The sequence below is a fragment of the Diadema setosum genome, chromosome 2 (genome assembly GCF_964275005.1).
Source record: "Diadema setosum chromosome 2, eeDiaSeto1, whole genome shotgun sequence".
NCBI lineage: Eukaryota > Metazoa > Echinodermata > Echinoidea > Diadematoida > Diadematidae > Diadema > Diadema setosum.
The window spans coordinates 32,315,950-32,342,017 of NC_092686.1; the positions used below are offsets into that span (position 1 = coordinate 32,315,950).

Genomic DNA, 26,068 nt, shown 5'->3' on the forward strand with positions numbered 1-26,068 from the left:
TTTTGGTCAAGCTGCGCCAGACAGTGTAGTTATATGCAAGGCTCAACACTAACTTTTTTCTCTGGTAAAACTTTGAATCTGAAATTTTAGTGGCCTGAAATAAAAACAAATATCAATCCCCATTTTGAATATTAGTTGCCTGATTGGGTGACCAAAAGTTTGCTGTTTCGGAAATTTGGTGGCCTGACGTCAATATCTAGTCACCCTGGGCCACCGGGCCACTGCTAATGTCAAACCTGGGTATATGTATTTGTCATTCAAGTAATGTCACCTATATAATGATGAGAGAAAAGGTAGTAAAAATGGAAAACAAAAAAACATGGCTTGAACATTATGAAGTGAATAAAATCCAAGAGAATTTGATATTATATCCCATGGCCCAGCCCATCCAGTCTTCATTGTGACTTATGCAAGTACAGTCAAGTCTGCCTTAGTGGCCACCTGTCTATAGCAATCACCTGCCATATATGCCCACTATGGCCACTAAAAAGATTCACCTGAGAAAAAATCCATGTTACACGACCCTGTCTATAGCAGCCGCTTGTCCATAATGGCCACTTTTTTCATCTTCCTTGAATGGCCACTATAGACAGGTTTGACTGTTTTGTAAGCTGTGGTTGTTCTGAGGTGCTTCATGAAACAAGGCTCCTGATCTACGATGTGTATCGGATAGGCAGTCACCGATAAATTGCCAGAATTTTGTTTGAATCTTTCATCTTACCATCTTCCACTCCTTTTTTCCCCTCTCTCACAGCCAACTGAAGGAGGTAAACAAGAAGGTGGTAGCCGTCAAACGAGACCAGCAGGTGCAGAAGAGGAAGAATGCCCAGCTCCTGGAGGAAGCCAGGAGAAGAGAGGGAGAGCTCTCCTCAGACACCCAGCAGCTCCAGGTGAGCCTGAGAGATAAGAGAGAGTGTGTGAAATTAAACCCTCTAGTTAAAAATATGTGCTCAGGCACTTACTGGTAGCTCGAGGGTCTATCTCACTTGAGGAGATGTTGCCACGACTGCCGTGTCTAATCAGTCGCCGCGACTTGTGAGACTCAAAAGACAAAACAATGGCTTGTGCTGTCACCAAGAAGGTGACTCTAGGGCGACTTCTGAGACGTCTCCAAACAAGGTGATAGCTTATTTGCCCAAAAGTCACGGAGACGTTACCGCGATGTCTCCAAGATGTCTCTGCGACGTCTCCAGTGAGTCACCAATGGGTCTCCGCAAGGTTGCAGAGACGTCTCAGAAACCTTGTGGACAGAATTATTCTCAGTGCCATGGCCGTGACTAAGGAGACATCGTGGAGATGTCTCAGAGACCAGCTGGAGACTGGAAAAAGTCTCCTGAAAAATTGAACATGTTAATTCTCTCACGACTCCCTGGAGACCAGGTTAGTCTCCAGGATATGTTGCTGCAACTACTTTGTGACCAGCGAGACTCTAGTCGGCACCAGGTCACCACCCAGTCTCCAAGCGGAAGAGAAACCTACTTTAACTAGACATGTTTTTTAATGAACATTCAATAATCCATCTGTACTTGACTTAGTTGTGAATTTGTGTACCTTTGTCCAGAGTGACACATTAGGCATAAAGGGGATAAAGTAAACTCTATTCATTGACAATTGGTTTTTTAGACATTTGTGCCAAGTGTCGAAAGCACTCCAGTGTGCTTACCCCAGCTGTTGTTATCTTGATTCAGAAACAAATACAAACACTGTAGATGACTTTCCATGCCAATTTTTTGTCTTGATTTATCATCTTTGTTGTAGTTCTACAGTTTCTACAGTTGGCCTCTTTTCTGATTTAAATCACATATGAACTTTTCATGAGATTTGTAGTTTGACATAAATCGATGTGTATCTAAAGTGGCTCAGTTTTAAACTATCAGTGACTCTTATTATACAGTGCTCATCATTGCAGTGATGTATTATACTATCTCTCTCTTCAGGACATGGTAAAGGAGAAGGAGGACCGTGTCGAGGAGCTGGCGGAGGCCTTGAAGGAGAGTGTGACCATCACTGCAGACAGGGAGATGCTCCTAGCCCAGCAGACAGAGACCATCTCAAAACTCAAGAAGCAGGTGAGCTAAAAAACAAAGAAGCCACACACCACAGTTAGAGACTCGAACCCCAATCATCTCAATAAACTGGAGATTCTCCTGCCTGGACCCCTCTAAAGCACAACATTCCTTACGTCTGGGGTCCAGTTCTGTGGTTATACATGTAGATGCATTCAGGTGCTCTCGTTAGTCTTATTTGTGAACATATGCATATGTGGCCACCCAGCTCAAAACCCACAAAAAGTAGGCCAAAATTGATTTCCATTCTTTTGTGTAGTTAAAGAAAGTAAGCTCTAAGCTTTAAAATGATTTATAACTTGTTGAAATTGGATCATCTAAACCCATTCAAAAAGTGATCTAAAAAATGAGAGTTATGGGGTGCAGTTTCATAGAAAAGGGAGAAAAAGGGATTTAAAGATCAGGGTCACTCAGGTGTGCTGTGCAGAAGTATCAATTAAAACATGTGCCATTTCACAATGAAAGAAGCACCTGTCTGAAAAAATGATGGTCCAGAAACACTGCTAATATCTTGATTTTATTTTTTATTTATTTATTTATTTATTTATAATTTTTTTTTTTTTTTTTTTTTTTTTTGGGGGGGGGGGGGTTAAGCTGCCAAGTTTTAACAGTAGGTGGCAAAAGATTCACTCTTCAAGGTAAGGCAAACTCAACAAATTGTGACCCGCTACAACAAAAGGATCCTAAAGTCGTTGACCGGTGAGCCGAGCATGGCCAAGAAAAAATGCTATTTTCAGGCCTTTCCTTTGATCATTTAGCTTCGAAATTTCGGCAGATGATAGAAGATACATTAGACTACAAAATTATGTTAAAAACAGAAATCCGAAAGTTTTGACAGATTTTGGTGATCTGACTTCAAACTCAATTTTCTCGGCTCACCCGTCAGCGACTTTAGGATCCTTTTGTTGTAGCGGGTCACAATTTGAGTCAGTTAACCCAGAGGGCATATTTTGGTCCATTACAGGGAATCCCAGTCTGCCATTTTTGTGGGTGTTAAGCTGGAGGGTCACATATGACAAAATGAGAATTTGCTGGAGATAGCTAAATTGTAAATGGGAGAAAATACATATAAAGAGGGAGACACTCAGAGCAGGAGAAATTCAAACTCAAGCCATAGAGCAGAAGATTTTGTGAAAATGGCCTCGAACCTGGAGATCTATCTCTGAAAGTTAAGAGAGTTGGTGCCTCTGCATATTGACAATGCAGACAAAGCTGAAATCTTGCAAGTAGTGGAAGAAAGAAAACAAAATGAGACATGTATGAAAAACTGTGATGGTGCCCTCTAGTGGTGAATGTGAGGCATCTCTGTCAGTATCAGATCAGGTTTGCTGTGATTTGTTGGGAGTGCAGATTAGGGCCATTTGCTCTGACCTAGTGTTTCCATCCCCCCCCCCCCTTTTATTGGAGTTAGTTAATACAACATTGGTTAACTTCACAGTATTGAAGTAACCAGTCCCGAGTTTGGTGTACTTTATTTTGTGATGGAGTTGTATTCAAAAATTTGTATTATCTATTTTCTTTGATCAATTTGATGAATTAAAAATCAAATGTATACACGTATCTCCTTGTTTTCATAATCTGTTTTGTATGTGATTGAGTTGGTGAAAATAGTGAGAGTTTTCTTTTTCTTTAGCAAGTAGGCCTGAATGGCCTTGATAACAGGTCATACTGATGAGTGATTGGAGAATGCCAAGCCACTTATTGTTACTTTAATGTATGATCTTCTCATAGACATGATGACATCAAATGCACAATTTGTAAGTGGGGTGTAGCAAATATTGTTATTCAGATGCCAGTGTGCCACTGTAAGTAAAGTGGGTACTTGGGGAAAGCTTTCTTGCCTGTGGACATCTGTCAAATTTATGTATTTTAAAAATCGGTCCACATGATACCAGAATAAAACATCTATGAAATGTGTTGTACCATGAGTCAGCACTTAAAATTGTAGAAGTGATCGAAAGTTATTGGTATCAATATTGTTTCATTATTCATTCTACATAAATCAACATCAGAGTTGCAGTGATTTAAGAAAATTACAGATTACTTGATTCAGGACTCCCCCACCCCCCCCCCCAAAAAAAATTGTATTCATAATGTCTTGTGTACAAACCACTGATTTGCTCAACTTTCGTCACATATTTTGTTTTTTTCCTCCTGATAATGGTCATCGCCAGATGGACGATGTCAGGCATGAGCTGGAGGAGGTCAAGAAGCAGCTGACCATGGCCAACAACAAACTGACCACCACCCAGGTCCTGCTCAAGGAGAGGGAGTCCAAGCTGCGGTCAGTGCAGGCCGAGGCCAGGAAACACCTGGAAGAGGCACTGGACATGAAGTGAGTCAATCAACTCGGTCACTCCCTGAAAGTGACCAGTACCACAAATGGTCACTTTGTTTGTAGGGAATATATCAAGTACAGTCCAGTCTTATTTATCTAGCCATATTGGGACAGGTACCTATTCATATACATGTACATGTAATATTGTCAGATAAGCGAGATATGCTCCAGCAAGACACTTTTAGCTCGTTGAGGACAGACTGATTTTGCTATGGCACCCATTTCCCATAGACACCTGCCTGAGTAATCTCTGGGCTCGTCTTCAACGGGTTAAAAGTGAGTTGCGTGGGGTATACATTGGGCATTATTGAGGTTCTACTGTACGAGCTGAAATTTTCGCGTACAGATATTTTCGCGAATTGCTACTTGGAGGACATTTTCGTGTCTTGTTAATTTCGCGGTTGCAAGGGTCTAACTGAACTTAGTTATTCACGCGTTGGTATTTTCGCGTGTTGTTATTTTCGCGGTTCAAAGGCGATTCGCGAAATTCGCGAAAATAAAACCACCACGAAAATTTCAGCTCGTACAGTATACTATTCACTACGATGACTTGTGTTTGTAATACTTTGTGTGTTTCATATTTTTATAGATATAAGGATTGCTATAAATGTACACCATATCACAGTGATCAAAATTTATGATCCAAATTTCTTATTCCCTCAAATCTTATTTCTGCAAAGGAGTCATTGTGTTGTACTTTCAGTAAAGTTGGGCACTGAAAATGCAAATGAGAGTTGTGTGCCAGTCCATTTCTGGGTAATAGAGGGATTAGGGAACACTGTAGGTACAGAATGCAATATGCAAAATACCACATGAAGCACAATCCCAGTACTGAGAAATTAGGCATGATCTCTGTCTTGTATTATGATGGTAATGTAGTCGAGTTGGAGAGATCTTTTGTGGACAAAAACGTCTTTTATCAGTTTTGAAGATATGAATTCCTAGCAAGAAATTTTGTTTTTATGATCTGAGATTTATGCAAAATGTTGAGATTATAGAAGCATGTCTTTTAGCTCCAGCTGTAACTCTCAAGATCATTTGCTGTGTTTGAGATTGTGATATGTTGAATACTTGAGGAGAGTTTGGGGTGTGGCTTTTTCAAGATATTGTGATAAAGTAGGGCTGTGCAGGAACTGCTGAAAAAAAACCCAGTCATCTTGATAAAGACAAATGGGATGTGGTAACAGTCTGTGGTATCCGAAGATAAGCGCACCTTTAGATTGATCGCAGCTAATAGAGCTAACATCCATCATCTTTTGTGGTTTGCTGTATTGAATGTGAAATGGGCAATTCTTGCCTTTGCCAGTGTAAGGGCCCCATCTCATGTCTAAATAGACCAGCAATTGCTGTAAGATTCACTGATTAGAAATAACTGTGCTAGCAGCTAAAATGGCCACAGTGGATGGGCTGTTTTACTCACTCATTGCCATGGTAACTGTTGATATGGTTTAGTTGTAGTGGCTACAAAATGTTTTATAATACAGGCCCCTCATGTGCATCATTTTTGGAGAGGTCAGGTAGGATTTGTAGAACTATTTTCTTTCTGAAGTCTGAATGGGTCATGACAAGGAATTGGTCTGGCACACTAAGTATGTTGTCATGATAGATTATTATTTATCTATTTTCTTCAGAATGCTCATAGACCTGTGTGTGATTTGTGAAGATTGTTGTGATTTGTCAGTGAGAATGGTATGTGATTACAGACCTGTGTGACTGTGGTAATATTTCATGTGTGCCAGTTTACATGCTGGGCAAGTTAGGTGAGAGATTTGCAATTTGTGATCAAAGTGGAATTGAAAGATTTTCAAATGCGAGTGAAATTTGAAGAATACCATTGGCTCTGTGTGACACTACATCACGTGGCATGAATGATAATTAGTGTAGTAAATATTTTTATACAACACTATGTACTTTTATGTGCATGCATAAATCATTACACTTTAATAAAACATTTTTAGTGTGTAATAAGAAAATAGCTTAAGCAGTGTAAGAAAATTACAACAGATTTGAGGAAGACAATGATTAGCTTGTAGATTGCTAAACAAATCATTGCGCTTGCTGTTCTGAGACCAGGGGTTCTCATCTATGGACAAACAAAGGTGGATTATTATCAGGAGGGTATGCAAAGCAAGGCAGTTACCTCCAGAGATACTGGGGCCCTGCAATGCATGAGATGCCATGTCTCTGTCATGAAGTCATCCATTGTCATCAGGCAAAGGAGGGGGATGTGGAAGGGGAGAAAAGAGAGATGGTAGCACTCCCTCTAGGGGCTGCGATGTGTCAAGAGATAAAAGTCCTGATGGAGGAGCGTTTGATGGAAGGCAATCCCGCCCGAGCTTGGCAAGGTCTCGAACGCTGTCCGCCGATAACATGATCTACCCTAGATGGATGACTTGCTCAAAGTGGGATGGGAATGTTTTGGGCTGGCCATCGGTATTACACATAATTCTCCCTGCTTTCATTTTATCTTAAAATATTCATGAGCTGTCTGGGTACGATAAAGTTGTTCAAAGTTGCCAGTCACAGCCACTCCCAAGTTTGTACTGCAATTTGTGTGTGTGTGTGTGTGGGGGGGGGGGGGGTGAGGGGGTGGGATGGGGTGGGGGAGGGGTAACATTAACACAACTGCACACCAGCTCAAGACGAGACACATTCTTCGGCGACTGATGTTACTGATGTTAATGAAAAGGGAGCGATAAGGATTCACCGCGAGTCAAGAGTGATGTAGTGCTACTGTAAATCGAGATAAAGTGGATTGAATGAGACGGTCATCCCAGGACATTGGAATTGTGGCAACCTTGCAAGCGTATGAAATATGTTAGCTTTGCATGGGGCCAGTGGGAGTGGTGGCAGTGGGGAAGGTATTGTGGTGAATTCACTCCAGGCTTATCTGAAATATTTTTAGAAAGGATGGGTGACAAGATACCTAATCTTAATGAGGGAGTGGATTACAGATTTTTTTATTTATTTATTTATTCTTTTTTTTTGGGGGGGGATGGGTTGGGGGAGGGATGGGACTCCATGATTTTTTTTTTTTTTTTTTTTTGAGGGGGTTGCCATTACACGTTGACAATTTGTTCAATCTGCCGTGAAGTAAGAATGTGAAGAGTGAAGAGATGTGAAATTTGTCTAAACTTAACATTAAGGAGATATGTTGTACACTTGCCAGCAGGCATTCAAAAAAAAAAAAAAAAAATCACTTGCAGTGTTTTGATGGTAGTCATATGACGAGGCCTCATACTTACATAATGCACACATCACATGGGTGACTTTAAGTACCGATGATGGGTATAAGTAGGGAACACCTAAGTACCATAACAGACGTGAAAATTAAAAACAGGTGATGTAAGCTGACACCTGTATGAGTGTACATTTTTTTTTTTGTCTTCAGAGATTAATTGTTCAATTAGTTTGCATAGAATTAGAATTCCTTATTTGGCAAGTCATTGGATAAGGTTCCTCAGAAGAGTTTTCAGACAGCCGTAATATGCATATTATCAGACCTCTTGATTGCAAAAATTCGGGCAAGAGAAGAAAAAATGTGTTGTATCAATTAACTGTACACACCTAACCTGTTTCTTGCTATGCTAGAAAGAATGGACTGTGTTTGAACAAGAGTAGGATAGATATTTTCAGGGAGTCATGCAGAACAGTACAGTAGTGTATTCCTACAGAAAAAAAGTGATGGCCCTGTTTTCTTGTGCTGTATAAAACAGACACAGCTTATTGGGATTTTATTATGTTACCATGTCATATTTTGGACCGTAATTGACAAAGAGTGAGTCAGTGTCTCGAGGAGTGATTAATTTCTTGGCTAGGCAGTTAATTACAGGATTCATTTAACCACGATAAAAGTTTGTGTCGACAGACTGAGTTCCTGAAACTTTAGTGATAGTCGTCACAAGTTGTGCAGGAAGCACGCTGCAATTTTTGCCTTGATTTATTACGGGCCGTAATGAGAGTGTGGTTTTCCAGGGAAACAATACATTCCCATCACATGTCACTGTTGGATAATGCCAGGTTGTCATTAATACAGCTTGTGCAGATTGCTTAGGAAGCTCTTGAATATCAGCTGTGTGCTTTTTAATTCCTTATCTCTGATGTTTTTATCACCTGCGTAATTGAAAACAGTCATCGGCTCCAAGAAATACGAGTATAATCTGTGGAGTGATCAGGGAATAAAAAGAGAAGAGCAGTGTTTTGCAGCAGCTAGGAATTTTGAGGAATTGTGAGACGAGATTTTGGCTCATTAACGTCGATTTGTGTGTGCAGTTAATAGCGATCTGCATTAACTTCTACCAGATAATGAGCCCTCTTTCGTTGGTGTGATGCGTGTGCTTAAATATCTCGAGAATTAACAGTTGAGGAGCTTGTTCATCAGATGACAAATTTCCACCTGGCAGAGAGATTAGACATCGGCGGAAATGGAGGGTATCATCGCGAAAGTTCTGTCGAATCATTTAGGGTTAATATCAACCGTGTTTGGGCTCAGTTTCCCTCTCTCTCCTGCATGTGTTGCTTATCTTCCGGTGGCTGTAGATAGTGTTGATGGAATCATTACTTTGTGCACAATGCTTGCCCTTTAGCTGTACATCGGCAAGATGGTAGACCTGCGATGAATTTGTGATACAAACAGAATGCATGTTTGTGGGAGCAAAGATGTTTATTTTACCCCCTTCCTCCCCCCCCCCTCAAAAAAAAAAAGTCCTGTCAAAGTACTATTCTGAAGATGTTAGAGTTCTTTCCTAAGTCGCCTCACCCACTGTGTGAAATTTACCCAAAGATGCTATTTTGCTGTTAATCTTGCATGTGCCAAATGCTAGGACATCTCAACTCCCTATGGCTTTGGCAACAAGAATGAAGCATTTCTTGTAGCCAAGTTTTTGTGTCACATGATGGTGTAGATTTATTATAATTATTTGTTGTCTTCAAGAGAGAATGGTACAATTCCCTTGTGAAGAAGATACTATGACCATGAGTCGCACACTGGAAATCATGTCTTTGACATGAGTTATCATTAGCCGCGGTCACACTGGCAAAAGATTGCGAAGTCTTTGCGATCTTTTGTCATCTGTTCAAACTGGCAGCGAAACTTTTCACTCTTTGGATCAAGAAATATTGGTCACTAATGTGTGCGTGCAAGAATGAAGAAAGAGTATGCCATCTGACAGCTGGTGATTGTGATATAACAATACACTCATGTTCATTACAATGACGGCATGCTTTGGAGGCACACTCCACAAACAGATGGTGGACTGGTCACATGACAAACTGTACATCTACAAACCACACAAAGTCTGAATTTTAGTCTGGGTTAATACTTTTAATAAAACAAAAGTCATTGTGCTCAAGTGAACGACTGTATATGAAATTACAGAAAATACTGTCACTCACATTGGTTTTGTTTTTTCCACATGCCTTGATCAGTATGAGTAGCTCATAAAATTTTTCATTCTGCGTCATATTTGTTGGTTTTTGTTCACAATAACAAGACGTGCTATAAAGCCCAGTGATACTTGCAGATTTGTGTCTGTTGCATAAACAGTTGTTTAGGTCAAATTTAAAGCAGTGTGTCCAAACATATTACGTATGCATCTCCTAAACAAGCTGCCGCCATAAATGCTTTGTGTTTTCTAGATTGGTGAAAAAATGAATTCAGTTTGACATGATTTGTACTTGTACTGATGCCACAAATGCTTTTATGCTGGTTCCCCAGGCAAGAAGCTCTGACTGCAGCCATCGGAGAAAAGGATGCACACATCGCCCTCTTGGAGCTAAACAGGAAAAGTCCCAAGACGTCGGACGAACTCAGACTGCTCAAGAAGGAGAAGGACGCCCTCGTGCAGCAGCTCAAGGATGAGGTAAGGAAAACAATATTCTCTACAGGTATAACTTTACTGCCTTAGTATTCTTAGAAGAAGAGAAAATTTCTTTTTTTTAAGGATTTGGAGATTTGTTGTCATGAAAGAATCTTCACATCAGTTCTGTTGGCAATATGAGTTAAGAGTCATTATCAGAATTCCATGATTGAGCTTGATTGATTGAGTGAGTGACTGTGTGAATGTTTGGTTGGTTATTTGGTTAGTTGGTTAATGGGTTGATTTGAATTTACTTGAATGAGATGTTCTTGGAGCCACTGTAGAAGCTTGGAGAAATTTCTTTGCGTTGAATACTCCTTTTATAGGGGAAAATAGAGACACTACGAAATACTGTACCTCAAAGATGGGGGAAGAAACATTGTTGGGATTCCAGCGCAACTTTTGCTCGGAGGAGGGATACAAACTGTAATTGATCAGACCCATGGCAAACATTGTCAGGGGGAAAAGCTTGTATGTTTTTGATTGCTTTCAGAAAGGGTTAACACTGGTGTTTATTAGGAGCTGAGCACGTTGTGTGTCATTTGTGCACAAAACGTAGCAAAACATGCCCAAGATTCCTGCACAACTTTGTCGTCTCTGCAGCGTGAGATCTACACTGCAAACATTGCTGGCCATTGTGTGTGTGTGTGTGTGTGTGTGTGTGTGCGTGTTTTGGGGGCATTGTGGAATTGACATACACTGAGCATTTGTTAGTGGGACAGATTCCACGGCAGTGTTTCCAGGCTGCAGCCAGAAATGACAAAACTGATATGCAACGCGAGGTGGCAGCTTCGAAGCACGCCGGTGCGTAAATGGGTAGGCACCGACTGCCCGACATACTTGTGGCACATCCAATCGAACTCGAGGATAGCCTCCCACAGCAGACAGGGAGGGTTTGCACTCACAATTGAGCAATTTCCGGACGGAAGAATTCAACTTGTGGTTGCTCCATGGAAAATCAATAACCAACAATTCGGTTTACATGTGTTTTATCTGTCTGCCTTTCTGTCAGTGACTTCTCTTACTGTCTTGATTTAGCGTGTGTGTGTGTGTTTTTTTCAAGAGTGTCATTCTTGTTGCTGTTGGCAATCAGTAACTTTTTTTCCTCTCCTTTGTGGCAGTTATATTGCTCTTTATAATCCCACTTATCAAAATTCTTTTTTTTTTTTTTTTTTCGTACTCTTCCCTGGAGCTTAATATGATGAGAATGGCCACATTTTATAGAGATGATGCAGATGTTGAGAATGGAATGTAAATGAAACATTTTTCTGTCATTTGTGCACTGGGTGCATGGTATTTCCTGTCTGCATGCAATTTGAAACAGAGATTAACCCTTACTGTGTTTTGTTTGCTGACAGGCACACGGGCTGAGGAGTGCTTTCTTTGTTGATGTGCACAGATGTCTGAAAACCTATTTTCAGTAAATAGAGATTGTAGGTTCCATGACATTTGCTCCAGCAACAATTGAAGGGTTTGTTTGCAAAAACCGATAAGTCCATTTTTGAAGATTTTGAAGTACGATCTCTGTCAAAAAGTAAAAAATAATACCTTTTAAATGATATATTGGTCACTACATATAAAGGTATATTTTTGAAGTTATGGTCAAAAGAAGCAATTTTTTTCTTATCATTCTCTTTTTTTTTTCTTGAACTTTAATCGCAAATATCTCCATTTGGCAAATATGGACTTATCGGTTTTTGCAAACAAACTCTTCAATTGCTCCCAAGAAATATCTGCACGCTAAGCCAAACGTAAATTCTACCCACAAACATAACTCTAACCCTGATCCTAATCCTCACATCAAACTAAACCTAAAACCCTGTCACAACCCTAACACTGACCCTAAGTCCTTGGAAAGAATAAGACTGGAGCAAATTTCGCAAGGGCAAATGCTGTGTCACCACAAATGTAATTCCTGTTGTATCATCGTTGCTTTCTTGTTAGTCTTTGGGTGAGTTTATATGAAAATTTTCTGAGGCAAAATCATGATGCTAAATGCGTTAGAGGCGTTTTTAGGTGATAGATAAACGCAATGGTATTTTCAAACATGATTAGAAATACTGATTTGAAATGCCATTCAAAGGGCAATTTGAAATGGCACTCCAAGAATCGCGTTATCAAACCACATTGGTAAGCGCCATTTGAAATGCATTTTAAAACATGATTTTCTCACTCTTGAGTTAGGTGAACGCAGACCATGGTACATTGGTACTCCTGATCGGGCTTGCTAACTTTACAATGAGGTCAAGTTCGGTAAGATTAGTTAGCCGATGCGATGAAAAAGTTTGGAAAGTGAAGCTAAGTACCTGGGTATATTGGGACACATAAAAAGTCAGAATTAAACCAGTTGGGATTGGTCCAGTATGTTTACAGGTTTATAGCATGATAAAACCAGTCATAATACATATTATATTTCCCCAGAATTTCTCCAGAAAATATCAAAAGAAATGTATTCAATTTACCTAAAATTGCCAGAATTTATCTTCCATTTTATTTCATTTCATTTTAAGGACACATCTGAGAAAAAGTTTATACAAAGAATATAAGAACTATATGTAGAACATAGGAAATATACGGGGAAAAAAAAGATACTACAACACATTGGCAAAAGACAAAACATAACATCTTGTCATACAGTGTTAGCTGCAATTAACCCTTTTTGATGAGAAAAGTAGTCAGGTATCTCATGGTATTTGAAGATTTGTCTGAAAATCAAATCCTCCCAAAGAAAACGTGTGCTCAAGAGTATTTCTGCAGCGTGATAAGCTCATATGCTCATACATTATTGGTGTCTGGATCTTGAATCTGGCCAATTACCTAGTGTAAGCAGACCCTGCTTTTCCACTCTGCGACGAGAGCGTAGTCCCGTCTTTCTACAATAGCGCGTGTTTCGCTCTGTGTAGGGTAGTTTCTGGAAGATTCAATTGGATTACAAATTGCCGAGCGCGCTGAGACAAATTGCCCTGCCGAGTCTTATGACTTTAACACATGGTGGATGGATAGCTTGGTTAACTTCAGGCATAGGCACACTTTTTTCCTTTTATTTTGGGTTCATTTTTTTTTTAAAGTCATCAACCATTGTTTCCAGCTTGCCTCTTTCCCTGAAAGTGTAACATGGTGTGAATTGATCTCAGTTTTGGATGCATCTACCTAATGAGCCAACAATGTACTCTTACTAGGCTGAAACTTTTAACAAAAATGAATAAATGAGAGCTTCAAACTCTGGTAAAAGGTATGTATGTGTGGGCAGGAGATTATGGTGTATTGGAATATGGTATCCACACATCTCTGTAATGAGTCATGGTTAAATCTTTTGATGAAGCAAAGCATCTTTGTTACATCATTCCTAAAAGGTAAAAACAAAATGAAAAAAAAAGATAGATACATCTTGCATGCATTTTACACAATTCTATGAATGAACTCTGGCTTTGAAAATAAATAAATAAATTTTAAAAATAAATAAAAAAGTGCCATAATGGGGAGGGGGATGTTTCCAGAGGTAGGGAGGAGCAATTCTATTAAAGCAAATGGTTTGTCTCCGAATTAATTGTCCAATAGGAATGGAGTCAAGGATCCTTTCTCATTTCGATTCTTTGATTCTCATCAGGGGGAAAAAAAAAAAAACACCTCAGCAACACCAAAATACCACTTGTAAATACAACCAGCCACTGCTGCATTTAGCAACAACAACAAAAAAAAAAAAAAAAAAGAAAAAGAAAGAGGAAAAAAAAAAGAAGGCACCCAAAACAAATAAACAAAAACCAATAAAGCACAGAGAGGAGACAATACAAATCCCATGCATGCTTTCAAAGTATGTTTCCTGTTTGTCTACCTTCAAGCCCAATAACAAAAAGTGAACACTATGATGCATCCGGCCCACTAATGACGGCAACAAAGAAATTGCTCGGAGGGGGAAGAATGAAATGGGTTCTGATGGAAGATGCAGACAGCTGAAGCCAAGTAGGAGCAATCTGAGCCTTGTAAACTTGCAAGACATTCGGATGATGATGATGTAATTGAGAGAGACACATATATATCCACACACTGTCAAAGCAAACAATTAAAGAGTCTAGGAAAGGATGCGTTCACACCGGAAAACTGTGTAAAGAATTGACTGTCATCTGATGTGCTATTCCTAGGTTTCCAGTATAAAAGATACCCTTGTTTTAACTACAGCATTCTCTCCGTTCACGCTGGGGAACTATGTAAAGAATTAACTGACATCTTATTTCTTGCTGTTCGTTGGTGTATATTTTGCTTTTTTAATTGCTTTCCAATGTAAAGACACCCTTGTCTCAGTGTTCTCTTTTGCTTTTGTCAGAATAGCATTTGCCAAATTTAGGATACGACTGCCGATTTTGTAGATGGATTGATGCAAAGTAATCTCTTCAAATTTTCTTTCATACAGCTGTATCTTGTGAGAGGTAGAATTTGTGGCTCTTTTGTCAGAAAGAGAATGGTAAATTTATACAAATTTATGTTGCATTACGAGCTTTCATAAAATTTTGTGCTTTAGGGAAGTCATAATGTTGGTTTACAGTGAGTGGATTTTTTCCTTGAGTTCACATGATGTTAAGCAGCTAAAGGCAGTTAACTTCAACCATCAATCCAGTGATTACCAAGTCATGATAGATTAATGGCATCAGGCCACTTTTTTCATCCTGTCAGATGATGTATGTGTAGTTTGGCACAAGACTTTTAGGTCGCTGTCTGAATCTAGATGACAGGTGCTTTCATGATGACAATACTTGCTTCAGAGTTCTTTCAGAATGATTAGAATTAAAGGATCAAATTAGCAGTGAGGGTAGCTTTTACTCTATTAGCAAAATGTACTATGTACTCACAATTTAAATGGATTCTGTTTTGCAGGTACACGTGTAGACACTTGAACTACCCTATCTTCATTTGCTAGCAAAAAAAGAAAAAACAACAAAACAGCAACAACCGGGAGCCCGTTTCATAAAACTTGTCATCAGTGACGACTGCCACATTTCTATGACAAATTTGCTCCCAGCCAATCAGATGCAAGGATTTCAGTAGCTTGTTACATCTATGACAACTTGTCACTGATGACAAGTTTTATGAAACAGGCCCCTGGTTTTCTTTAATGCTTCAGAATTCAACAGGATACTACTCAAACATACTATGGAGCCACACAGTAGTATCTTAAAGTAGTAGACAGTGATACACTTGTATGCTGTTGTGATATGATGTACACAATGATATGCTATTCTGATGTGATATATGGTGATATACATGTATATGTGATAAATAATAATGTTGGTGTGTATGATCTGATAGGATACATTGTATGCTATGATATATCTTGTGATATGATGTGATATTGCTATAGGTTATATAATAATTTACAAGTACAATGTGTGATACAGAAAGTAAGGATAGTAAGGATAACAGGGAAGTTCTTGGCAGTTCATGATGATCACCATCCATGTGCTACTTTCTCAGGTACACAGAGGGAGATGTAGGGGATTCTTCTCTGTGTTTAACACAAAAGAGTTTCCGCCTATGAGTGAAATCCTTGTGCAATGTCTGCTCTCCCTAAAAACATCTGCCTTCGGATTTCTGTCTGGGCATTGTTTAGTTGTCTGGGCACATGAGGGACGGGTGTTGGCAGAAATCCTCTGGTGTTTTCCCTCCCCTACCACACCCCCTATCCCTAAGTCAAGCACTAACTAAATGGGACTAGACACCTCTCATCCTTGAACAGTAAAAGGCAATAACAGATGACAAAAAATTGATGGCTAGTGCTCAAGCTAAAAGGATTTTACTGGGTCTTATTTCTTCACCTTTGGCGTTGTTTGAAAGGCGCTTACACAACAGACAGCAGCTCTTGGTGGATTAAATGAAGCCATTTAAGAAATTGACTGCAGTTAGTCAATAGACTTTGCCTGTCAATAATTCTTGCCCCCTTATGATGGTAACTCCCACCCCAACCTCCTTTCATATGACACTCAGTCATTGTATTCACTTTAATACAGAGATGGAGGGGTTGAATGTTGGAATCAGTGAGATCAGGCATGAAAATTTGTTGTTGATAGAAACTTGTTACTCTTGAATATCCACAACTGCATGTCTGAATGCCAGTGTTTTGTTTTGTTTTGTTTTGTTTTGGTTGTTTATTCCGGGGGTGGGGGGGGGGGGGGTGGCGTGGTGGTTGGTAAATGAACAAACAAGCAACAAATAAAAACCTCCCTGAGCATCAAATTTTTGCCGCATTATTGATAGTTAGGATATTTTTATGGGTTGTCACATTGTGATACCGGTGCAGGAACCGTTGTCGAGATGTGACTGAAGTAGGTCTTGTGCTTGCATGGCGAGTCGATCCAAACTGAAGACCGCTTTTCATGGTGAAGAGCTGCCACCAGCATAGACTCCCTTAGACATCACTCATCTCAGTTTTGGAGCAATAAATATGTCCGAAGGCATTCCCTGTATTATGAGCACGCCACGGCTTGGTCCTCCCGTCATTAATTCCGCCCGTGTGATAGGAGCCCGAGACACGCGGGCCGCACGACAGCATGAAAAGGGACTCCAATAAAATACGGTTCACTCGCATCGGCACCTGTTGTAGCCCGACTTCATCGCAAGCGAAGCGACCCGCCCCGGCGGTCGGGGGTCAGGGAGTGGGGGGAAAATGCAGAGATTCTCCCTACATGGCATGATCAGAATGTTGCGCTGGGAGGAAGAATCCATTTTCCCAGCTACCCAGAAACATCTTGTTTTATGCTCCAAGGGAGTTGGGTTTGCATAGATAGAGAAATAGCAAACATATAGGTCTAGATAGATGTATATAAAGAGGTAGGGAGAGAAAGAGATAGGGAGAGGTAGATTGAGAGAGAGAGAGAAGGAAAAAATGAGAGAGCATCAACCGACAAAATGAATAAGTTCATCTCAGCTTACACGTGGATGTATGCACGCATATCAGGATATCTGATTCCATCCCTCATACCCGGTAGACGGTATTTTAAGAGGCTGATCGGAATTTCTCTGGGGAAGATGAGCTTTAACTGGCAGAAAAGATTTGGCCCTACATGGAACTCTCCCCAATCCCAACTTTTACCCTGCAGTTCAGTGTTCATGTATGTCCTGATCCCACAAGTTCTCTTTTGTGTAGGTCTTCTATGAGAATAGTTTACGAGAAAGTAGTTTATATAATAATACTTTATTAGTGCATTTGTTTTTTTTCCATATTTCAACAATGCAGCTTGTAATGATTGCAGAACTTACAATTAGTATCATGTTTTCATGTTACATTACCGTGTTTTTATTCATCAAAAATAGAACCATGGATATGAAATAGGACAAATTTGTTAGGTTTTTTTTTCTTCTTGAATTTTATTTTAACATGCATGATGCATTCAACTTTCTCATATTGGACCAAACTATGATATTTTGCCTCCAGAAAATATTTTATCTGTGTATCATCAACTTTTTTTTTTCTGGAAAGATGGGATGCCTTGTGATCTTATGAGAGAAAAAAAATGTATCACTAGCGAGACAGAAAATGTTCTTCATATGTTTCATATGCTTGCTTGCACACACACACACACACACACACACACACACACACACACACTTTAACATCATTGTGAATGCTGGTTCCATAGTTTTGAAAGGGAATTGGGGTACAACGTGAAACTCTCTTGGCTTATACCATTCATAATTTCAGATACCAAGACAAATGGAGAATGTACATTAAAAAAGTAAATGAATAAAATAGAAAACAATCCAAAATCCAGAATGTACATGTAGATGCAGATTACAATTCCAGACAGTTGAAGAGGTGGAATTGAGAATAGTTTTTCAAAGAAACGTGACTTCAAAAACATTTCTCCTGCTGAAAGTTTAATCTCTGACCAAGACCTCTCCTTGAACTACAGAGAAATGGGTGCAAGATTGTAACACCGTAAGTTACATGCCATCTGAGCATAACATTGTCAAAGTTTACACAGATAGTGACAGCTGGTGTGAACTGGAGCTTTAAGAACTGATGTGACATTTTCCTTTTCAAATAAAGAGGTGAAAGTTTTGTTTAAAAAGAGGGTCAAAAGATTAAAAAAAAAAAGATTTTATAATTCATGTCAACTGTGGATTGCAACCTAGAGTTTCTTAAAGATGGTTGCAGAAAACAGCACAAGCCTCTAGCTGTTTGAAATTTGAATTCTGCATGTTTTTTGTTTGCCAAATATTCTCAGATGTAGTGATATATTGAAGAATTTTTTTTCAGGGTCTTCAGGAATTTGCTCTGAGCTGTTTCAGAGAGAGTGACCCATCAAAAAATATGACTGGTGACAAAGTGCCCAGGATTCAATTTTCGGATCCTGTGCGTGGCAATTAAGCTTTAAGTGAGCCTGTAACAAGACCAGGATCAAATACAAACAAGCCAAATATATATATATATAAAAAAGGAGAAAATAATATCAGCAATAGCAAAATTTGAATATAAGGTAAATGCCACTTCAACTATTTTTCCAAGATGATTTGTTGGACGAGTAAAGAGAAGTGACCTCTGAAATTGACCAGTGGTATTGCGTGGGTCTTGGGCGTGAGATGGCCCCGAGGTGGACCGAGCTGCGGTGGCGACACCCAGCTCCAGCCCGACCCACAAAGTGCCAAATTGATTTAGCGATGAGTCTTGAGTGGTGTAAATTACCTGCTTTACCCCTGGCACACGGTCCTGTAATTCCATATTTACTATGACAGCGCAGAGCAGGTGCAGTGTCGGAACTGGCACTACGCTCAGGCCTGTTCAGATTGCAGAGGTGTGTTCACACTGGGGGTGAATGCTGCTTTTTGTGGATGTGTGCCAGATCCTGTTTTGTGGATGATTGATAGTGTTTTGAGAAGCAGAATGAGTAGCTGATGAATGAATGGCTAGATGAATGAATGGATGGATTGATGGATATCTGGATGAATGCCTAGAGTGGTTAATAGAGTAATTTGTGAATGGGTGGATGGATGGATGGATGAATGGATTTATGCTTCCAGACATTTGTTAGTGTTTGATATACATATATATATAGCATTGAAATGAAACAGACAATATTTTGCGTTGCAAGCTTGACATATTTTTTTTTTTGTGTGTGGAAAATTTCACATATTTCATCCTCCAGATAACTATTGGATATATTTCTTGAGATATTGAATCGTGTATAAAATAGTCCCATGATCTGCAAAATTAGAAAAACAGCAATGTTTACTGAAAATGATCTAGCCTAAAAAATTAATCTCACAAAATTTCCATATTTACAGTAGTGAACAAGTACGGTACTTATAGGGCCTGTAGGAGGGTTAAATACGTCAAGTGTGTGTACTGTAAAACATGATATATTCGCGGCATGAATTTTTGCGCGAATTGGAGCCAACGGCCTTTTTTGCGGCATGAAATTTTCGCGAACTGCCAGTGGCATTCAATGCATATAGTGTAAGCAAGAACTTTCGCGTGCATTTTAATTTCGCGAATCTTGGCGCTCGCGAAATTCGTGAAATTAAAATGCACGCGAATATTCCTCGTTTTACAGTATGCCTTGCATTTGCACTCTGTAGTCTTAAAAGTTGCAGCTGCAAACTTTCCACACACTTTTCACAGCTGATAGATTATGGTATGGTTTCCCATACGTAGGTGTCACTGTTCTGTGAGATTTGTAGTGTAGAACAGTGCTGTGGCTACATACATAACATAAGTGATTATTTAAACTGATTTTATTCAATAAACAAAAAGGGCAAAATGTTCTTGTCTCTTTTTGTTATCAGAGAGATCAAAAAAAAAAATGGTAAAAAATTTGGGAAGGTTGGAATGTCAGCTTATTTTAATCCATTTTGGCTATTGAAAAGGAAAGTGAAATACAGTAATTTCTCTTTTCATTTTTTTTTTCTTCAGAAAGATTGAAGCCCATGTAAAATTGATTGAAAAAATGCAACTGGAGAGTTTGGAAGTCTGCTGTGTGTCAATTATGCAATGAATAACATTAGTGATACTTGTACCATGTAGCAGCACAATGGTAAAACAGTACAGATCATCCACTGTACACAAAATCAACATTAAGCAAAGAGTATACTTTCATTGTGGTAATCCTTGCCTTGTGAATGGGTAACTATATATGCTGTATATTTCACAAGCTTATTATTCAGTGAATTTGGACTTATAAAACAATGTCATAAATATTTGACTCTGCAATTAAAAACCACAGTAAAGGAATGAGAAAGAAGTACTAGCACTTTTCAAAAAAGAAAAAAAAAGTGCTTTCCAACCTTTGTTACAATAACAAAACATTTTGGTAACAGGGAGCCAACATTTTTGTGAGTTGTTTATTTTGCAAATATTAGATGAACTTGTGAAAATTGGAATCTAAAAACACAACAAAGTATACAGTATATACAGTACATTATATGCACAACGCACTTGTGGTACACTGCATCTTATGTTCTTTGAGTGTAAAAAGCCATGCTCTCTGTGCTATATTTGTGTGGATATGAACACCCCTAAACATTTTGGACTAGAATTAATGTGGTGTCCCATGTCTAGCAGGTCTCATGTCACTAGTAGTCAGATTTCTTCCCTGCTAACAAGTTTCTTGATGGTGGAAGAAAAAAGACAAAGAAAAGGGCAGACGGGGAGGGGAAAGAAAAAAGATGGGAAAAGAGATTGCGCCCCATGGGCTGTATCACAGACACATTAAACCGGTAATGGAATCAAAGTGATTTGGTTTTTGGCCTCAACAGTTACATTGGCTAGGGTTACGCACGTCCGCTCGCAAGCAGGTCGTGGTGTGATGTGGTTGTGAAATTCATAGCAACATGGGAACATACACAGAGAGTTGCATGTGGGTATGTGACAGTTTGGAGCACCCTTGCAGGAATTATGCATGAGGTAACCATTGTTAAAACAAGTCAAATACTTGAATATATATAAATATGCAATATTTGTATTTTATCTTTGCTGATCCTTTAAGTTCCAAATTTCTTTTGTTTTGAACGTCAATACGACAGAGCCTTGGTGCAGTAAACTGATTTCACTGGTTGCAAGAAATTTGCTCCGACAAATTTTTGAAGCAAAAATAAAAAAAAACAATAAGGTAGATTGAAAGAGTTTTTGATTTTTGGAAGATTTTTAGGTGTAAAGATGATGCATGTTTCAAAGGATGTAGGGCCTATATGATGTGAAAGATTACCCCAAAACTGGTGCATCTCTTAATTTTTCCATTTTTCATCTTCATATCCTTCTGCCACTCAAGTTATTCATTTGGTCCCCGTCGTACCCACATAAATTCGGCATTGTTCGAGGGCCACCCGCACATTTGTCAGGTTGGCTGGCAAACATCCCCCAAATTGTAACAGCGTGGAGCTGCACCTGTTTTGATCGGAAGATAATTGGTGCGATCGGCATGGTGCATACTGGTGTCTTGTGATGGGGTGTTTGTCTGTGAGCGAGGTGAAGAAGAGAAAAAGGGAGAGAGAGAAATATCACCGTAGCAGATGCAAATATACAGTGCAAGTGCTGACAAAAAGACAAGGAGGGATATCCTCCATTGTTGACATTGATGTGATTTTAAAGGGAGCGTGTAGTTTTGGTTGAGACCTGATTTTACGTTTCTTACATTTTTTCGTGAGATAATGAGAAATCTCTTCTGAAATATGAAAGAACATGTAATTCTACGAGGAACTCAATGTTTATTTGATGAAAATTGGTTTTGAAATGGCTGAGATATCCAAAAAAGAGTGATTCTAATAAAGTGTGGGACCCACACTTTATTACAATTGCTTTGTTTTACTTTGTTTTTGGATGTTTCAGTCATTCCAAACCCAATTTTCATCAAATAAACTTTGAATTCCTCTTAAAATGGTATGCTCTGTACTACATCATAAGTGTTTTCTTGGTATCTCGCAAAAAGTTAAAAGCCCAATTCTCATCTCCACCAATATTGTACCATCCCTTTAAAGCATGAAGCAGCTCTTTTCAGAACCAGTTATTCTTGGATTAGTTTCGGAAGTGTGCAAAGTTTGATCACATTGGGCATGTTGTGTGCAAATTGCCCGTGAATTGTTTATCTCTTTTCCTACTCAGGACAGTTTCAGCAGCAAGCAGGAAACATACCAAATTAACCCATAAACTACACTTTGTACTTTCTTGATAATATCAGTTGGTGGCTTGGTGAATAATCATGATGTATCACTGGAACATATATATTTTCATTACAGTAATGCAGAAAAAATGAGCTTAATCATAAAAATAAAATTTCATTTGCAAGTAATGTCAAAATATGTATTTTTGCCCAAAGTAACACAGAAAATGATCATATGGGACTACATGGACACTGAAAACTTTACACTTCAGCAAATATGTTAGCAATGAAAAGAGATAGGCCCTATATACCTAGAAATTTCTGTATTGGCTTCCTTAGATACTAATGTACACAATTTGATTGAAAATTTAGAAAACGCTAACACTAACAGTAAAATTGGAAAAATATGTATAACTTTTCAGATTTTTTCAAAACTTATGGTATTTTTCAATAAGAAATTTTACACAAGATTGGCTTAAGATATTTTAATAATAGTTAAATACTATAAAGACAAGATTTTGTTGCTAAAAAAAATTAATTTAATCCCTTTTTGAAATTAAAAGTAACCTGACATAAACATGAGAAGAATGATATGTTAGTTTTGAATAATTTCCAAATGCTGTAATATACTCTCAGCAATTTAGGGGTTAAAGCAAAGCATCATGGGATGAGTTCATCTTTTGAAGTGAAGAAATCATTACGGCTGAATACCCTGTACCTTGAAACACATATCAAAATGTGGTCAGCGGGAATGCTACCACCAACAAGTCCTTATGTTAGTGTGAAACCTCTCGAAAAGATACCTTTAGTTGTAGGGTATGGACTAAAGGCAGGATGTCTCTCCACCTGACAGTATGCGTTGTCTCAAGGTTCTGCATGTTAAAGGGCTGATGCAGTTGATTTGCAAGATTGTTGTCAACCCAAACAAATGGGTGGCTTGTGCAAGAAACATACCTACATGTATACATTTTATTGTAGATCTTATCAACAACAGAAATACACAGCACACTCCCCTCCCCATCGTGCACTCTTTTTTTTTTCCAACTGGACCTTTTTGTTAAGACTGTAGAGATTTGTAGCTGCCACAAGACCCGTCAAATGGGCACTCCCTGATTGAACATGAATGAATGCTGCTGACATGTGGCACTGGGTCCACGTCTGCACTCTCGCCCCACTCACACACACACGCACACGCACGCACACCTTCCTCCTCCTCCGACGTCACGTCATGCTGCTAACAATTTCTGCACTTCCTACCAGATAATAGAAAGGTTACAGTCGCAGCTGACATACCTCAATGTTTTTGCTGGAGAATTTGAGGGGAAAATGAAGACAAATTGAAGGCGCAGCTGAAAAATCTCCCTCAATCACTTTCACTGTCATGCCGGGCTCTCCCTCTCCCCTCTCTCTCTCGTCATGTTTTGAGGATGCCCCATTCACACCGGGGGGAACTTCATGAAGATCTTGTTCTGGGGACAGTGAGATAGTGCAACCAGTGCTGTCAAGTCTTACAAGATCTGCAGGATGCTCCCTGGAAAAACAAAAATTTGATATCTCTTCATATCCTGACAGCAAATGTATAGACCCTGATTTTGGAATTGGTTTAAGTAAACCAGCTGAGATGCCTGTAATGCATATTAAATACCTCCCTGACTATGCCTTTGATATCGCCTTGAATTTGATATGTGAGAGTTTGCAGCCTTGTACAACCCTTTAGTGTATATGTGATGACTGACTTTTCATAATAGTAAAATCTACAGGAATTAACGTACATCGCAGAGGGAAAAGCTTAACATGCATCATGATGATCTTTACTTGCATTCTACATTGTGCGGTAATTAAGAAATGGAAGAAGTTTCCTTTATGTAGACTTTAGACAATTTCACCACACTTTCAGTTCCCAACCAATATGTGCATGATTTTTTGATACATGAAGCTGATCAAATCAGATATTCCAATATTTACCATAGGAATAGCCCATCTTATATGCAGCCTATTTGGAATTGTAAGTAGGATTTTCTTTCTTATATCATTTTGATCCTCTCTATTTTTTTATTAGCTTCAATTTCAAAATGCAAAATATCAACTTGCAAGATACAGGTCTATACATTAAGACAGCAGAAGAAAGCTAATGTACAGAGGATGTTGTACATCACATGTTCTTCTATGAAAATACGAATGATTTAAGTGATGAGTGTACAAATAGGCTGTTCATGAAAGAAGTAATTTGCTTAGAGGAAGCTTCCCCAATACTTACTTTGTCTGAATATTGTCATTGTCCTTTAAATTCAATGCCAAACTTTTTTTTGTGTGTGACAAATTTCATCAGACTTAAAAATCTTTATTTATTACTCAAGTTATCATTTTCCCCATATTTCTTTCAAAAGGCATTTTTTTTTTCCTGTTTGGAACAAACAGAGTACTAGTATGATAAATCAAAACCAGTATTGTGATATGACCACTGATGTCATGTCACAACAACACAACCGATGGTCAGTCTTTCAATTTACTTTAAAAAAAAAAGAATCATATGTTGATCTTTAACAGACTGAAGCCCCATTTTAACAGAGCCTTTCAAACTAGAGTTACTGCGACAACATCCAGGTAGCGTGCGGATAATCTTTTTTTCCCTGCCTGTTAAAACAGTCCCCTCAAAATGTTGTGATACTGTGAGCCACACACTAGCTCTCCTTTAGTTAAGGATGATAAGAACTGGAGTTTAATGTATTTATTTATTTAGTAATTCTTTTTTTCAAGAGATATGATGGGATGAAATGTGACTCAGTGATGGTGTCCCCATGGTTCCTGTCACACACCCCGGTGGCGCCCGGCAGGCGAACCAGGTGTTCTCTCAGCGAAGTTAATCGACAAATTCAGAGGATATTGGAATCCTCCTTTTTCCCCCATTGTGCCGTTCTCGTAGATGCTTTCATGGGAGTCATCAGTCCCTGCAGCAGTATGTTACTGTTTCATGTGCAACTTGTTACGTGGCCTGTCGCTGATTTACCCCCCATTGCCGAGCGTGGATGGCGGAGGTGGATGGTTTCAGGGGGGATGTGGCTGGGATGATTAAGGTGATGAGTTTATTGGGAGACGAGGAGATGTTGCGTAGGATGGTGTGAAGAGTAAAGAGGAAAGAGGAGGAGGTTGGTTGTGAAGATCTCCCATCTGTGAGGGGTCAAAAGTGAGGTTTGGAGAGAAGAAAGAGAGAGAAAAGCAAAGTTCATCTACATTTTGCCATGTTTTGGAAAGGCCTTGTGTACTTACCCAACCTATTCCATGTGATGCCTTGCTTTCACTCGTCTGATGTTGTCATGGCGACCAGCATCTTAATCTCTTCTCAGTTTGAACTGGAAGGAGATATTCTGCAATTAGTTGTGAAGCAAATTTGAACAAGTCCTGACAGGGGGGGGGGGGGAGGGAGGGGGAGAGTACCACACAACTTTACAGTTCTTCTGCGACAGTGGCATTGCTTTGCTGGAAATTGAAGACTGTTCACAACTTACGTAATGTTGCAATTGATTGTGAATCCAAGAAGAGATATATAGTGTATTTATGTCATATGCCCTTGCATAAAGATGCATTTAATGATTTGTGTTGAGATCTTTAATTTCCCTTCATTTTTACAAATGCTATCATACACATAAAATTGCCACATCATATTGATTATCAAAATGTGCCCAGTTTTTTCCCCAAGTCACTTTAACATAATTCAGAATGATT

The 26,068-nt window shown here is 39.1% G+C and overlaps 1 protein-coding gene across 3 annotated transcripts in view; it reads left to right on the forward strand.

Moving 5' to 3' along the window:
• The window catches only part of LOC140246271 (ELKS/Rab6-interacting/CAST family member 1-like), a 125,692-nt gene that overhangs the window by 80,708 nt on the left and 18,916 nt on the right, over positions 1 to 26,068 (forward strand). For all 3 annotated transcript variants that reach the window (XM_072325734.1, XM_072325733.1, XM_072325735.1), the window contains 4 exons: positions 755 to 890; positions 1,938 to 2,069; positions 4,241 to 4,401; positions 10,121 to 10,265. In XM_072325734.1, the coding sequence (XP_072181835.1) occupies positions 755 to 890; positions 1,938 to 2,069; positions 4,241 to 4,401; positions 10,121 to 10,265 (574 nt within the window). The remainder of the gene's footprint in view (positions 1 to 754; positions 891 to 1,937; positions 2,070 to 4,240; positions 4,402 to 10,120; positions 10,266 to 26,068) is intronic.